This window comes from Aspergillus stella-maris (genome assembly GCF_047715825.1).
Source record: "Aspergillus stella-maris strain CBS 113639 unplaced genomic scaffold BDV14scaffold_28, whole genome shotgun sequence".
NCBI classification, from domain to species: Eukaryota; Fungi; Ascomycota; class Eurotiomycetes; order Eurotiales; family Aspergillaceae; genus Aspergillus; species Aspergillus stella-maris.
In genome coordinates this window covers 1-13,601 of record NW_027396822.1, presented here as the reverse complement: position 1 = coordinate 13,601, position 13,601 = coordinate 1, and the positions used below count along the sequence as shown (strand labels likewise).

Sequence of the window (13,601 nt, the reverse complement as noted above, 5' to 3'; positions counted from 1 at the left end):
CCGGCGAGTCACCTGAATGACTCTCAGTCATGATCAAGAAGCTCTCTATACTCTGCGCTTATAAGTGCTCAATAGTCATTGCTACTTATCATTGACTTGGTGCTTACTGCTTACCATGCCAGCTGCGTTGCGATCGGCCGAATCGAGGCCAATCAACACACTGCCCAAAGAGGATAAAGTGGCTTTCGCGCGGCGACTCACCACCGCGTCTCTCCCTCCCCAGTCACCACTCGCGACCCTTGCTTGCTTGCGCCGGAGGGATGTTCTGAACAATTTCGATCATTCAAAACTTATCACCAGTCGCTCTTTACTACAGTCTTTGAATTTCAGTCTATCAGAGAACCCCGCGGTACAAGATGCACCACTCTCAGTTGGCGCCACTTCCTATCGACCTACCCTTCCGCATCGTCTCCAAGACGTTCGGTCAAGGCGCTTATGCTAGGTATCCTTGCTCTCTCTGTGCTACGTGTCTTGCTATGCTTCGTGGACTCTGCTAATACCTCGGTTCTACTAGTCTCAAGAAAGCCTGTCCTCTCAACACCGATAACCCTGTCTTCGCCGTCAAGTTCATCAACAAAGACTACGCCGCTCGCCATGGGAAAATTAGTCCTCGGCAATTGCTTATGGAAGCAACGGTACACAAGCATATCGGTGATCATAACAACATCATTTCATTCTTTCAGACTGGGGAAGATGGTGCGTGGCGATGGATCGCAATGGAGCTAGCGGAAGGCGGGGACCTCTTTGACAAGATTGAAGCGGATGAGGGCGTCGGCGAAGATATCGGTCATGTCTACTTCTCCCAGCTTATTAGTGCGGTGGGGTATATGCACTCGAAGGGAGTAGGACACCGGGACATCAAGCCAGAAAACATTCTCTTGACAGCAGACGGGAATTTGAAGATTGCGGATTTCGGTCTCGCGACACTCTTCGAATACAAGGGTGGCACGAAATTGTCCACAACCTTCTGCGGCAGCCCACCTTATATCGCACCCGAGGTCATCACCTGCAGCACACGAAATCAGCAAAAGGGAGCTGGATACCGCCCCGATGTAGCAGACATTTGGTCTTGCGGGATTGTCCTCTTCGTGCTGCTCGCCGGAAACACACCCTGGGACAGCCCAACAGAAGACAGCTATGAATTTCACGAATACGTCACGACTAACGCCCGAACGACGGACGAGCTATGGAAAAAATTACCAACCGCAACACTGTCCCTCCTCCGCGGGATGCTAAACATCGACTCTCGCGCGCGCTTCTCCCTAGAAGATGTCCGCCGCCACCCCTGGTTCACGCGCGAAAACAAAAACCTCACCCAGGACTGCCGTCTCCGCGACCCCATCAAGATCGCCACATCCATGTTCGAGTCCCTGCACATTGACCTGTCCCAATCTGTCGCCCGGCCCATGCACAATGGCGGGAGCTTCGGCGCGGACCGAATGGAGGTGGATATAGGCGATGACTTGGGCGCCGAACATAGATTCTCTTCTACACAGCCTGAAGTCCCCCGCGGCGACATGTTAATAGACTGGGACGCGCCGCACCTAACAGATATATTCTCGTCCAGCCAACCGACGACAAAACAGCAAGGACCACCCAGCACATTCAGTCCCGAGATTCTCGAGGACGAACCTACCTTCCCGCAATTCTCTCAGCGCCCTTCTGTCCCGCTATCGCGAACACAGAATGCCCAGCGCTTCCACGATATCGTTCCGTCCCGCTCAATGACGAGATTCTTTTCCACGTGGGAATTGAAGCTCCTCGTCCCGCTTATCTGCGAAGCATTGCATCGACTCGGTGTTCCAGTCCCTACTGTTCCGGCCGTCTCACCAGGTGATAATAGCGCTATGATCCGCGTGATTACGCGCGATCACAGAAAATGTCCCCTGCACGGCAAAGTCATCGTCGAGTGTGTCTCTGAGGGACTCTTCGAGATCGAGTTCATGAAGGGGAAGGGAGACCCGTTGGAGTGGAGACGGTTCTTTAAGAAAGTTGTCCTGCTTTGTAAGGAGGCGGTCTATATGCCTGATTCATAAGTAGCCAGCCTGAGGTGGATTGTGGATTCTGGACTCTGGACTCTGGACTCTGGACTCTGGACTCGTATGTTGTTTTGATTTTGGGGCCCGTGGTTCTTGGATGCCGCGTGATGTACCCCGTACTCCGTAGTGCTGTCTCTTTAGATCTTTAGATCGGTTAATGCATGAATTAATGAGATCTGGATTATGATGGTCATAGTCATGGGTGTCGGTTTCGTCTTCGTCTTCGAGTTGTTGAGATGAGATGAGAATGCTCGATTACTCGCAATACTCGCTCGAAAGGGTTCCAAACTTTCCATACTGCAAGAGATGGAGCGAAGGTCGGCCAGTGCTTATGCTTATGGTAATCAAATCGAGATCGCAAAACGGGTATCACAATCCAATCGTACAAACAGCCGCAAAGTCACATGAGGAATACCGCACGGTCGGTCGGTCGGTAGCATATTCGTAGCACACAAGTATAGACACACACAATGTTGATGACCAGGGTCAATAGATAAATAAGGTAATAAGACAGATAACCAATATATTATCGAATATCGAATACCAAATCTCATAAATCATATAAATGAATACGTAGCGCACCAGCTACCTAATAAATACAAGCCAAGAGTACAGAGTAAGTAGAGACGGTTTGGGTATAAAACAGCTCGCGAAAGACAACTAAGCGGTCGTGACGTACTGCGACTCGTCCTGGATGAGGAGACCCGCGATACATGCCGACGTGAATGTACTAATTGCACCTGTGAGCATAGCGCTCACCGCGACGCGGGAGACGTCTCCGGACCGACTGGGCGCGAGCTGAGCGAGCACACCGATTTGGTTACCAAGGGAGCCGATATTCGCGAAACCGGCGAGGGCGTAGGTGGCGATCATGCGGGAGCGGGTGGAGATGTCGTCGTAGGCTGGGGAGACGAGGGCATCGTAGGCGACGAATTCGTTCTGTTGGTTATTGTTAGTGGGTGGTTCGTTTCTGTGGGGGTTTTAAGTGGGAAGAGAAGGGAGGCTTACAGCGACGAGTTTGAGACCAATGAGTTTTCCGACCTTGAGAAGGTCTGGACGCGAGACACCGAGGAGGAAGGCGACCGGGTAGCAAATGTAGCCGACGATCAGGTCGAGGGTCAACTCGTTGTCGCCGTTGATGTTCAGGTAGTGACCCCACCACGTGAGCAGGCCGTCGATGAGACCGATGAGCGAGATGATGCAGAGAAGCGTGGCGGCGATCATACCGGCGATCTTCACACCGAGCCAGGCACCCTTGGCAAAGGCGTCGAGAAGGTTGGAGGGTCTATCGTCTGTGTCCTCGGGGATGATGACACGGCCGGCGGTAAGAGTCTCCTCCTCTTCAGGCCAGCGGAGCTTGGAGCATGCGAGAGAGGCGGGAATACTCATGACACAGGACGAAATGAGAGCCTGTGCGTTGACACCCATACCCAGGTATGAGACCAAGACGGATCCCGCAATTGTAGCGTAACCAGAGCACATGATCTGGTGAATCTCGGCCATGGTGCAGTGGGCGATGAAGGGCTTGATCAACATAGCAGATTCACCTTGTCCGATGAAGGGCGAGGCGGCTGCTACCACAGCCTCGGCACCGGAGACGCGCATGGACCAGAAGAAGAAGACGGCCAACTTCTTGATGGCCCACTGCAAGACGCCGACGTAGTAGAGAAGCTGGACGAGAGAGACGAAGAAGATGATGGCCGGGATAACCGTGACCAAAAAGTAGCCGTGATCAGCCATAAAGTTGTCTGTGGTAAGGAAGTCGACTCCCTCTTGGGCAAATCCCAGAAGCTCTCTAGCCAGCATGGAAATGAAGTCGAAGATGTCGTAACCAGCCGTTGTGCGGAGCACAAAGAGCGCGACAATGAATTGCACCAGCATACCTACAACGACAGTGTGCCAGTTGATGATGCTTCGGCGTCGGGAGCAGAGCCAAAGGCAGAAGAGGAAGACGATCAGACCGAACAAGCTGACTGCACGGTCCGCCCTGCTGTTTCCAGGAGCTTCTTCAGAAGCAAAAGAACCGATCAGAATGACAGCAATGGTCAGTAAAGCACCAGCAGGAATTCGAAGACGCTCAGGAATCATCGCGACGAATCGAGAGGCAGTGGCTTTCCAGAGCCAGAATACCGGCCGGGTGAAGATGGAGATTGGCACGTAGACGAAGATGATGCGAAGAGTGATGGCGAGGTAGAGCAGGAAGGGAACCAACCAGCCCAAGTCATGGCGATGCAGAATCAAGCCGGCAATCCACCATCTTCATCAAGCAGGAGTATGAGCCTCGGAACTATAGCGAGAACCGCAAGGTCTGCGGACACAGCAAAGAAGGACTCACCCGGTGAACAGAAGCCAAATCACAGCAAGAATAACGTGCGTGCGACACAATCGGTCGTAGTGTTTGAGCTTGGCCACGAGCTCGGCCTTTCGTCCCCCAGCTTCGACATCATCGTGTGCACTTGGTTCACTGCTGCTATCCACGGGATGCGACTCGGGAATTGCCTTTTTCTCTGTAGGGTATTCCTCCTTTGAATAGACATAGCTATCATCAATTGCCGGGGGTGCCTCCTCATCGGATCGCTTGATGGAGTCTTGAGGCTCATTGGGAGGAACGCCCTCCAACTTTTCGTTGACCATGGTGTCAGAGCTACCGAGCAGCAAAGCGGTTAGAGAGAGTCCTGCGACAACTCACTCATGGGATTGGAGATGAGCGGTATTTACCAGCAGTAGCTTTGGGGTGAACCGCGTTTAAGCGTTCACGACCGAGGTGAGGAAGACGCGAGAGATCGGCGACAGCTAACGTGGAGCGAGTCTGGATGGAGAAGGCGCGACAGCAGCTTTAAGTAGAGCAAAGCGAGTCAAGCGACTGTGAGGACGGCCAGGGAAGATAGGAGCAGTCGAGAGATAAGAGAGACAAATAGATTAAAGAGAGGCAGACGAAGGAGACCTCCGAGACGTTATCATTGAGGCGAAAATAGCATGGTCTGGTTGTGTCAGTGTGTGCGGGGAGCAGCACGGAACAAAAATTTCCTCGTGGATTCTGGATGGAGTTTGCTAACTCGGTGGCGGGACCACTGACCACCTGCAGTCTGAATACTGTCCACTCTTTCTCACAATTCTTCCATTCAGCTTCTAGAAAGCATGCCTCGCAGCAAGTGTACAGGTGCGTTGCATCAAAGTGATTCAATGATATTCGAGATATTCACTGCGCAAACTCTTTTTTGATCTGATCGGCCTATCACCAGCCAATCACAGAAAACCTTGCACTGATCAGCGATAAGAGAGTTACAGCGCTAGTTCGAGTCAAGTCTGAAGGATTAATAGTTTACCTGCTGTCCTACAGAGTATACCTGAACTTTGTAAACGCTTTGTCCTTGAGTCGCGTGGTGTCGATATCTTTGGTTGATGGTTACAGATTAGGGCTGATCTTGGCTCGGTGAACCCCGTGTGGCTGCCCTGTGCTGATAAGCTTAGCAGCTGCCTACTTTCTAGTGCAGATTGACTCGGTCTGCTGGACTGGGTGCTTGACCCTGGACGAGGACCCTGCGTAGATAAACAATTGATACTTGGTAGAGCTGCTATCTCTCAAGAACGTGAAAAGTGCAGCTATCTCCAGCGGTTGGGGAGTACTTGGCAAGGGCCGAGGCTAAGACACGCTAAGCCACGCCACACTTAACGTTACATTGACCTTCCGCCAGTCAGCCGTTGCGAACTCTTGTTCCCGCCAGTCCTCCGCTCGAGAAACGACCAGGATCCTGTATCTGTTCAGCGGAGATGTCCGTCGCTTTTATCAGGATGTACTATACACCAAGTCTGGGGAAACAAAGAGCTTCGCTTATCCATTTCCTGTTGTTTTCGGACACACTGCTGGTTTCGGTGGGTGGTTGAAGACCCCGCCGGGACTGCCAAGACCGCCCTCACGAGACCAGCAGCTCCAGTCCGTCGACCGCCATCTCCGAGAGTCTGGACACTCCGGCCTCCATCTCCAAACGGTTCATCGTCCGATCGAAATTCACCAATAATATTACTTCCCTATCGTTTGACCAACAACTTCGACTCCAAGGATTATAATGAACCCTGATAATGGTTCCTGGGAGGCCGAAGAAGGCGTCCCACATGTCGACGACCCCTTCATTCAGCGCTTCCTGCAAGGCCGCCTTTCCTTGATTCAGCGCGAGGAAGCACAACGCCATGGTTCGATTCTCAGCTCGTACTATCAATATCAACATACCCGCTAACTACGCTTGCCAGATGCAAACTTGGCCAAGTCTCTGCCTCCAGTAGCCAAAAGAGCATGCGAGATCGTGTCTCAAGTATGCGCCCAGGAACTGGTCCTACTCCAACAAGATGGCTACCAACCAGACAATATCCCGCATCCGAGCCTCATGTCCGACATGGCCAAGGCGCGGCTGCAGGGTTCAGATCTGTGGAAGATTGTGCGACAGCTGCCCAAGGGGTCTTTGCTGCACGGGCACCTGCCGGCCATGGTCGATACGGACTTTCTTATCGATCAGGCCTTTGCTACACCGGGGTTCCACGTGTCTGCCCCCAAACCGCTCACAACCCAGCGCGATTTCCAAGACGCGCCGTTCTCTTTCCAATTTGCCCCATCCACCAAGGATTCCAAAGATAAGCCTACATTGTGGGTGGATAATTATGAGCCATCAGCCCTTATCGACCTACATAGCGTTGCGGCTGCCTTTCCTGAGGGTGGCGAAACAGGATTTCGGAAGTGGCTCAAGAGCCGCTGCTCGCTGGCATCTGGACTGTCAGAGAACACTCCTCGTGGCAGCAAAGCGGTTTCAGATCTCTTCGACAACCGTCTACCCATAATCAATTCTATACTTCATCATGAACCTATACTGCGGGTATGCCTGCGACAAATATTCTTGCAGCTCGCTGCCGACAGGATAAGGTATGCTGAACTCAGAGTCGCCTTTACTTTCCAATACACCGTACAAGGGAAAGACAAACCTGAAGAAGATTATTTTGGCTGGTTCCGAATCTTCCAAGAAGAGCTTGAAGTCTTCAAGAAATCGGAAGAAGGCAAAGACTTCCATGGTGCCAGAATCATCTGGGCCAGCATGCGCAAATATTCAAACCAGGTCATAGGCTCCGACATGAAAGAGTGCATCATCACAAAAATGGAGTTTCCCGACTTAATCTGCGGCTTCGATCTCCTGGGCTCAGAGACCAATGCACGACCCCTCGCTGACCTGGTACCTCTCCTCTTCTGGTTCCGCGGCCTCTGCGCAGAAGAAGGGATGGAAATCCCGTTCATCCTCCACGCAGGACATTGCCTAACAGACGGCAACCAAGCCGACGATAACCTATTCGATGCAGCCCTCCTCGGAGCCCGAAGAGTCAGCCAGGCTCTCTCGCTGTATAAACACCCACTACTCATCGACGTGCTCAAGCAAAAGAATATTCTGATTGACTACTCGCCGACGTCGAGCGCTTGTCTGGGCCTTACAAATTCCTTCCAAGCACACCCGCTTCCGGCTCTCTTATCCCGCGGTGTCTCAGTCGCTCTGACGAACGATTCACCGGGTTTCTTCGGGCTCGGAGAGAACGGTCTATCAACAGAGATGTACCAGGCTCTGGTCTCGTTCAACAGCATGGGATTGTCTGGTGTCACACAAATGCTCGAGAACTCCGTCCGGTGGAGCTGCTACGAAGACCAGAACGCAAAGGAGTGGGCGACAGACCTCCAAGAAGCTATATTGGGCGAAGGCACCAAGGCGGCGCGATTGCACGAGTTCTACGCCGACTTTGAGGAATTCTGCGCCTGGGTCGTTGAGAATTTCGGAAAGAAGTATAGCCTTGAGTAAGGCACCAACTACTAATTAAGTAATACACGCAATGAAAGTTATGCATATCTAATCAGAAGATACCGTTTACGAAGCCACATACCCCGTACATACCTACCCTTACAAGCCAGACCAGAGCTATCTTGCATGAGGTCGCCAACCACGTGCTCTGGGCCAGACAATACGCCCAGGTTAGAAACCAACGTATCAGATGGGTACCGGTTTACAGCATGGGTGGCAACTAATTTACCCCATAGGTAGTTTATCAGGGTACTTTAGCCTGAAGAGTAAACTGCTATCTACAGTGGCTCACTATGAAGGTGGCATGGATTCGTAATGATGTCGCGGTGTTTAGTAGCGCGTAGGTAAGGTACTCAAGTCCCTACTTACCTACCTACCTAGGTACCTAGGGGTTACGTATCTCGAATGAAAAGACTCGTCCCTCGTCGAAAGCATACTCAAGATCACGACAGGTACTACCTACCACCTACCACCCAAAACAACCACGACGACAACCTAAGGCAAATGCCGCAAAGGTAGAAGAGCAGAGAGAATCAGCGAGTACCAATTCGAATGGATCCGTTTATCCGAGACCAGCTCCACAGGGAATAGAAGGGGTGTTCAATTCACGACGCTGAATTTGTGCGAGTATGATGCTAGGTTGGGTATACTATACTATTATGATAGAATCGAGGATGGGGAGCGGGAATGGCTTTCAAGGTTTCAAGATTTCAATCCAGAAAGATGATTTGCCTAATTAGGGCAGGTTCCAGATTTTCAGATCCATGGGGCTGCGAGTCCTACCTACTGCATGAGGTACATCTACCTCGAGAGCTTGGGCAACATCCTCAACTTTTCCCTAGGTAAGCACTACGAAATGGACGAAAAACTGATAGATTTTAAGGTAAGGGCTTTGGATTCCATAATCTTTTCTGTAGCGAAATTGGTATGCACGCTCAATGTTTACTCATTAAACCGGGATATAAGAGCCTAAATCTTGCCGGTGCTAACATCCGGGTACAGATCGAACCGACGTTGTGTATAGACCGGGATACCCTTGCGGGTACTCTCAATTGTCTCGTTGTCCAGATCAGCGTAGATGATGTCCTCTGACTCTTCTGCCTCGGAGAGGATCTTGGCGCTGGGGTCCGACACAAGGGTATGACCGTAAGCATGGTAGCTAGCGTTGACATCGCGCGCAGGACTGCAGAGCCCCACGTATACTTGGTTGTCGACGGCACGAGCACGGGCAAGAAGTTGCCAGTGTAGCGGGCCAGTGGTTGTGTTGAATGCGCCGGGGTAGATGAGCGCGAATGCACCCTTGCGCGCGGCCATCAAACCGGGCTCGGGGAAGCGGATATCGTAGCAGATAGCGAGACCAATCTTTCCATATTCGGGGAGGTCAATTACTGTCAGTTGATCGCCGGGCGACAAGACCTCGCTCTCTTTGAATGTGATCTTGCCCGGAATGTCGATGTCGAACAGGTGTGTCTTGCGATGAGTTCCGATGAGTGCGCCTGAAGGTGAGAACACGAGGGATGTGTTGTAGTATTTCTTTGACGTTGTCTCTAGTTCAGGGATACTGCCTCCAACGAGATAAGCCTTCGCCTCAGCGGCAAGCGCTGATAAGGCGTGGTACGATGGAGACTGGTCTTGTGTCGGAGGTGATGGGAGGAGCGTCTCGGCATATTTGGGGAAGTATTGAGTGCCGTATGGGGAGTTGAAACATTCGGGCAGGACAATGAGTGAAGCGCCGGCCTTTGCAGCCTCGAGGACCTTTGTACGGGCGTGCGCAAGATTAGCAGCTTTGTCCGCGCCTATACAATCGGGCTGGTTAGTCGGAATCGATGGCTAATTCTGGACAGTGAGACGTACCTGACGCCAGCTGCACCAAGGCAAGCTTCAGAGGCTTCTTCAGAAGGGCAGCCATATTGAACAGTATGTATACAACAAGATCAATGGGTGTTGTTGTTCAAATGAAGCAGTGCGGGGAGTTGAAGTTGGAGAAGATGCCACCGCCGATCGCTACTTCTTTCGTCCATCTCTTATCTCCGCAGTCACGTGCTTAGGTCCGACTCCCGGATTCGTCACTGCCACTTTCAAGCATTCTGATTGGCTTTCACATAGTAACATTGCAGTGTCACGTGGACTGTGTTATGCTTGCTCATCTTCGGGCATTGAGCTTCCAACCTCCGTCTTTGTCCTCGTCATCATTTCTAGGCTGCTCTTTGGTCGGCATCATGCGGCCATTCTCTGTGCTGTGGCTGAGCGTTGTGACTCCGATACTCTTATTCGCACCCTGGGCTCTGGGCGAGCCTGTGCAGTACTGCCGGTTCGGCCATGACGAGAAACCCGATGCTACCGTTGATTTTTGCTTGGGCATCACCACATACTACAATGCCTCCGCGGGGAGCCATGATCTGTACATGAATCTGCAGATTACCAGGGACTCGGCGCTGGGTTGGACCGCAGTCGGCACCGGATCAATGATGGCAGGGTCGCTGATGTTCATCATCTACGGCGATCCCTTTGGCCAAGGTCTCCCGACTGTCAGCATGAGAACGATTGATGGACATCACCAACCCAAGGTCCTATCTGAAGTTGACATAGGAGGAGCGGACCTTCACCTCCTTGAAGCCGAGTGGGTTGCCGCAAACTCCACCAGCGGAACCAGGAATTTCTCGAAACGAGACTCGCTCTCCGTTGCCAAGGCAGCAATCGTGTGTTATTCGTGCGGGAAATGGGCTGGCTCATCAATATCTGCAGACGCCAAGGCTCAGCCCTGGATCTGGGCCTGGAACGATAAGCAGGAATTCGACGAATACTCAGACAATGTGCATCTGAAGATGCACGAGCATCACGCAGAGGACGGCGGCTGGGGCCGCTTTTATGTCGACATGCTACAATCAACTAGCAAAGGCCCAACTCCACCCTCGATACCCTCGATCCAGCCCGGCATCGCTGCAATTGGTGTTTCTGATATTCCCGGCGGATGGTCGTGGATGAACCCAGCTGTGCACATTCACGGTTTCCTCATGAGCGCTGCTTTCCTCATCTTATACCCAGCCGGCGTGTTTGCGATGCGATCGGGATCACCGAAAGCATTCACGTACCACTCGACCATTCAGTTGATTGCCTCAATTTTTATCTTGATTGGAATGGCTATAGGGCTCCTTCGGGCACACAAGATTGATTCCCTTCATCACTTTATTGGCCTGATGGTGGTCACTTGCACTGTTATTCAGATTGCACTTGGCTGGCGTCATCATGTCCTCTTCGTACAAACCCGGCAACGTCAATGGGCTTCGCATGGTCACATATGGTTGGGACGCGTGTTTCTAATACTCGGCTGGACAAACGTTATCACCGGGCTACTTCTTACCGGTCACGGCTGGTCATTGATCTCTCTGACTGCCAGTTACATCTCTGTTGTAGCGTTAGCCTTGATAGGCTGGGTTTGGTATGTTTCACGTCAACAGAAGCAGCGTGAGCTTCGCCCCGACTGGGAAGATGATGATGAGGCTTTTGCTCTACAGCCAACGAGGGACGACTACTTTGCCGTAGCTGCGGATGACGATGACGAACATGAATCACTCTCAAGCAGCGATAATTCCACTCCGGTCAAAATCAGCAAGGCAGACGCAAAATGAGGCTCAAAATAAGCTTAGTGGGAATGATTTGTCATTTGGAATAATCCTTTCATTTTCGTTACGCGTCTATTTAGAGCCTCACAGTCTGCCTAACAACGCCTCAGCCCTATCCGAATCATGCATCGAATCCTTAGGGCAAAACTCCCCGCTTAGCGCCCAGGGAAGTTGGTGATGAACGCGACTTGTACGGCAGCAAACCTATCATCATATGATGTCAGCTTCAGAACGACAACTGCAGGATCCGAGTTGGGGTTTACATACGCTGTCGAAGCCGCAAAAACCTCAACTCTCCGTGCCTTTGTCAAAAAGCCCAATATAACTGAGAATGCGATGTTGTATATGATGATAAGGATCAGTCGGACAATCATGTTCTTGACAAGATATAGCGCAATCATCGAAGTCGCCGGAATCACCGATGACACTATCGTACTGACGAATCTCGTCCACCGTTTGATCTTCTCGTCATCATAGAAGACGGTTCCCATCTCAGGATCCGGGACCTAGTTCCAGCCTGCCGTCAGCAAGGCTCGCAGGGCATATACCGCAGAAAGACTAACCGAACTCCGATACCCAATTGTCGCATGATAAGCAGGAGTGACAGCCTGAATCCACCACTTCGTAAACGGGTCGATATTCTCATACCTCCCCGCAAGCGTTATCAAATCCTCTGTATTCTGTTCACTCTCACCAAACCACTGATCATGCTCCTCGCCATTCGCCCAGTATGACCTCTCGTTCAACCAAGCCCTAAGAGACTCTCGATCGTTGACATGAGGTTCCTTAAGCCGAAGGATCTCCGCGTGCTGCAGGAGCGCCGTATCTGCATGTTCCCGGTCATTGCATGAGCATCTGCCAACTCACACTTTTTCGGAACGCCCGGAACCACGTCCACCCAGAAAGCCAGCCAGCTGGACCGCTGACAGACGAGGCGAGGGCACGGAGTAACATAAAACGCATTCTTGCTGACTTACTATACTTCTCCAACAACGCCCTTAACTCCAGAAACTTCTCCCACTGCGGCGCAGGCGGGTCCTCCTCCCACTCCTTCAAATGCCGCACAGAGGCATGATACTTTTCCCGGTACACATCATTCGAGTCCCGATCTTCATCAATAAGCTCCTGCAGCTGAGCCTCAACATTCACAATCTCAGCCTGGTAGTAAGAGAGGTTCTTGGCGTTAAGTCTCTTGAAGGATCTGAATATCGATAAACCCTTGTTGCTGGCCATGAGGAATGCCAGGCTGTCGTAGGAGCCGCGCTTGGGTGTTGTTGTCATTGCGGTGGTGCTTGTCGTGGATGTCGTGGATGTACGTGATTGGACTGGGTAGCAAGCGGCATTCTGCATCTGCGTTTGCATCTGTGTCAAGTTGGCCATTTCGATAATTGACATTTTGTTGGGTATTTTGATGGGTTGGATTGGATTCGATTACATGCATCAAGCGATATCTTTCGTTTGGGCGGGAAAGGAATGCCATTCTTATATCCTTCTTCACTTTTATTCGTATATGCATGTCCATTGCCCATTGCTCAGGCTCAGGCCCAAACCATAATCAATACCCTCTGCAGTCCGCGTGCAGGGTGCAATGCATGCCAGCAAAGCAAATTTAGTTCCCCTCGCGAGGCATTCGCAAGGCACACACAGCCCATAACCCTCACCAGGCTATCCAGGCCAGACTATCCAGGCCAGACTATCCAGGCCATCGGGCAGAGTCGCATGCACGACCAGCCACAGAGGCTTAACACTCGTGCACCCACCCTTCTTCTCTGTGCCTACGTAGGTATATCCCAGCCTCGCAGGTGGGGCTTGATTTTGCGGGGTGAAACCAGTGGGAATGCAGTGCAGTGTCGAACACCCACCTAGCATCAGCTGTTTTACTCTCTGGGCGGTTTACCTACCTGCCAGCCTACCTGCCTGTCTATATAAGCTAGGCCTTTTTGTGCAGTGCAGTGCAGTGCAGTGCAGTGCCATCGCCCGGGGTATTGTCTTGATTTGAGGCTCTGTTGCTCTTTGGAATTTGCTCGGGGTATACTGAGTGAGCCTGGTTGGGGTTGCGGGTTGCGGGTTGCGGGATGGGGGATGGGGGATGGGGGATGGGGGATGGGGGA

At 51.9% G+C, this 13,601-nt stretch overlaps 6 protein-coding genes across 6 annotated transcripts; 3 read left to right on the top strand and 3 right to left on the bottom strand.

Moving 5' to 3' along the window:
• Window positions 1-356: 356 nt before the first annotated feature.
• BDV14DRAFT_189800 (putative serine/threonine protein kinase) lies at window positions 357-2,036 on the top strand (the record flags this gene model as incomplete). Its single annotated transcript, XM_073771250.1, has 2 exons — window positions 357-442; window positions 515-2,036. 2 exons carry the CDS (start codon window positions 357-359, stop codon window positions 2,034-2,036), a joined length of 1,608 nt encoding a protein of 535 aa, XP_073627948.1.
• Window positions 2,037-2,603: 567 nt separating this feature from the next.
• On the bottom strand, window positions 2,604-4,673 carry BDV14DRAFT_208860 (NupC/NupG family nucleoside CNT transporter; the record flags this gene model as incomplete). The annotated part of the gene is made up of 3 exons (XM_073775505.1): window positions 2,604-2,978; window positions 3,048-4,296; window positions 4,375-4,673. 3 exons carry the CDS (start codon window positions 4,671-4,673, stop codon window positions 2,700-2,702), a joined length of 1,827 nt encoding a protein of 608 aa, XP_073627947.1. The 3' UTR covers window positions 2,604-2,699.
• Window positions 4,674-5,909: 1,236 nt separating this feature from the next.
• On the top strand, window positions 5,910-7,920 carry BDV14DRAFT_61468 (putative CECR1 family adenosine deaminase). The gene is made up of 2 exons (XM_073777150.1): window positions 5,910-6,230; window positions 6,288-7,920. Exons 1-2 carry the CDS (start codon window positions 6,107-6,109, stop codon window positions 7,865-7,867), a joined length of 1,704 nt encoding a protein of 567 aa, XP_073627946.1. The 5' UTR covers window positions 5,910-6,106; the 3' UTR covers window positions 7,868-7,920.
• Window positions 7,921-8,750: 830 nt separating this feature from the next.
• Window positions 8,751-9,837, bottom strand: BDV14DRAFT_173523 (carbon-nitrogen hydrolase family protein). Its single transcript, XM_073768748.1, has 2 exons — window positions 9,722-9,837; window positions 8,751-9,663 (listed from the first exon to the last, which is right to left on the bottom strand). Exons 1-2 carry the CDS (start codon window positions 9,774-9,776, stop codon window positions 8,837-8,839), a joined length of 882 nt encoding a protein of 293 aa, XP_073627945.1. The 5' UTR covers window positions 9,777-9,837; the 3' UTR covers window positions 8,751-8,836.
• A 214-nt stretch (window positions 9,838-10,051) lies between these two features.
• BDV14DRAFT_61457 (uncharacterized protein) lies at window positions 10,052-11,570 on the top strand. Its single transcript, XM_073777149.1, has one exon. It carries the CDS (start codon window positions 10,087-10,089, stop codon window positions 11,494-11,496), a length of 1,410 nt encoding a protein of 469 aa, XP_073627944.1. The 5' UTR covers window positions 10,052-10,086; the 3' UTR covers window positions 11,497-11,570.
• A 75-nt stretch (window positions 11,571-11,645) lies between these two features.
• BDV14DRAFT_200244 (uncharacterized protein) lies at window positions 11,646-12,885 on the bottom strand (the record flags this gene model as incomplete). The annotated part of the gene is made up of 4 exons (XM_073773469.1): window positions 11,646-11,694; window positions 11,758-11,996; window positions 12,054-12,316; window positions 12,468-12,885. The coding sequence occupies 4 exons, from the start codon at window positions 12,883-12,885 to the stop codon at window positions 11,646-11,648; spliced, it is 969 nt and encodes a 322-aa protein (XP_073627943.1).
• Between the last annotated feature and the right edge of the window lie 716 nt (window positions 12,886-13,601).

Coding starts and splice junctions, on each gene's coding strand:
- BDV14DRAFT_173523 (XM_073768748.1), bottom strand. CDS start 9,776: ATGGCTGCCCTTCTGAAGAAGCCTCTGAAGCTTGCCTTGGTGCAGCTG. Junction 9,664..9,721: donor CTTGGTGCAGCTGGCGTCAG/GTACGTCTCACT, acceptor CCGATTGTATAG/GCGCGGACAAAGCTGCTAAT.
- BDV14DRAFT_61457 (XM_073777149.1), top strand. CDS start 10,087: ATGCGGCCATTCTCTGTGCTGTGGCTGAGCGTTGTGACTCCGATACTC.
- BDV14DRAFT_61468 (XM_073777150.1), top strand. CDS start 6,107: ATGAACCCTGATAATGGTTCCTGGGAGGCCGAAGAAGGCGTCCCACAT. Junction 6,231..6,287: donor CGAGGAAGCACAACGCCATG/GTTCGATTCTCA, acceptor TACGCTTGCCAG/ATGCAAACTTGGCCAAGTCT.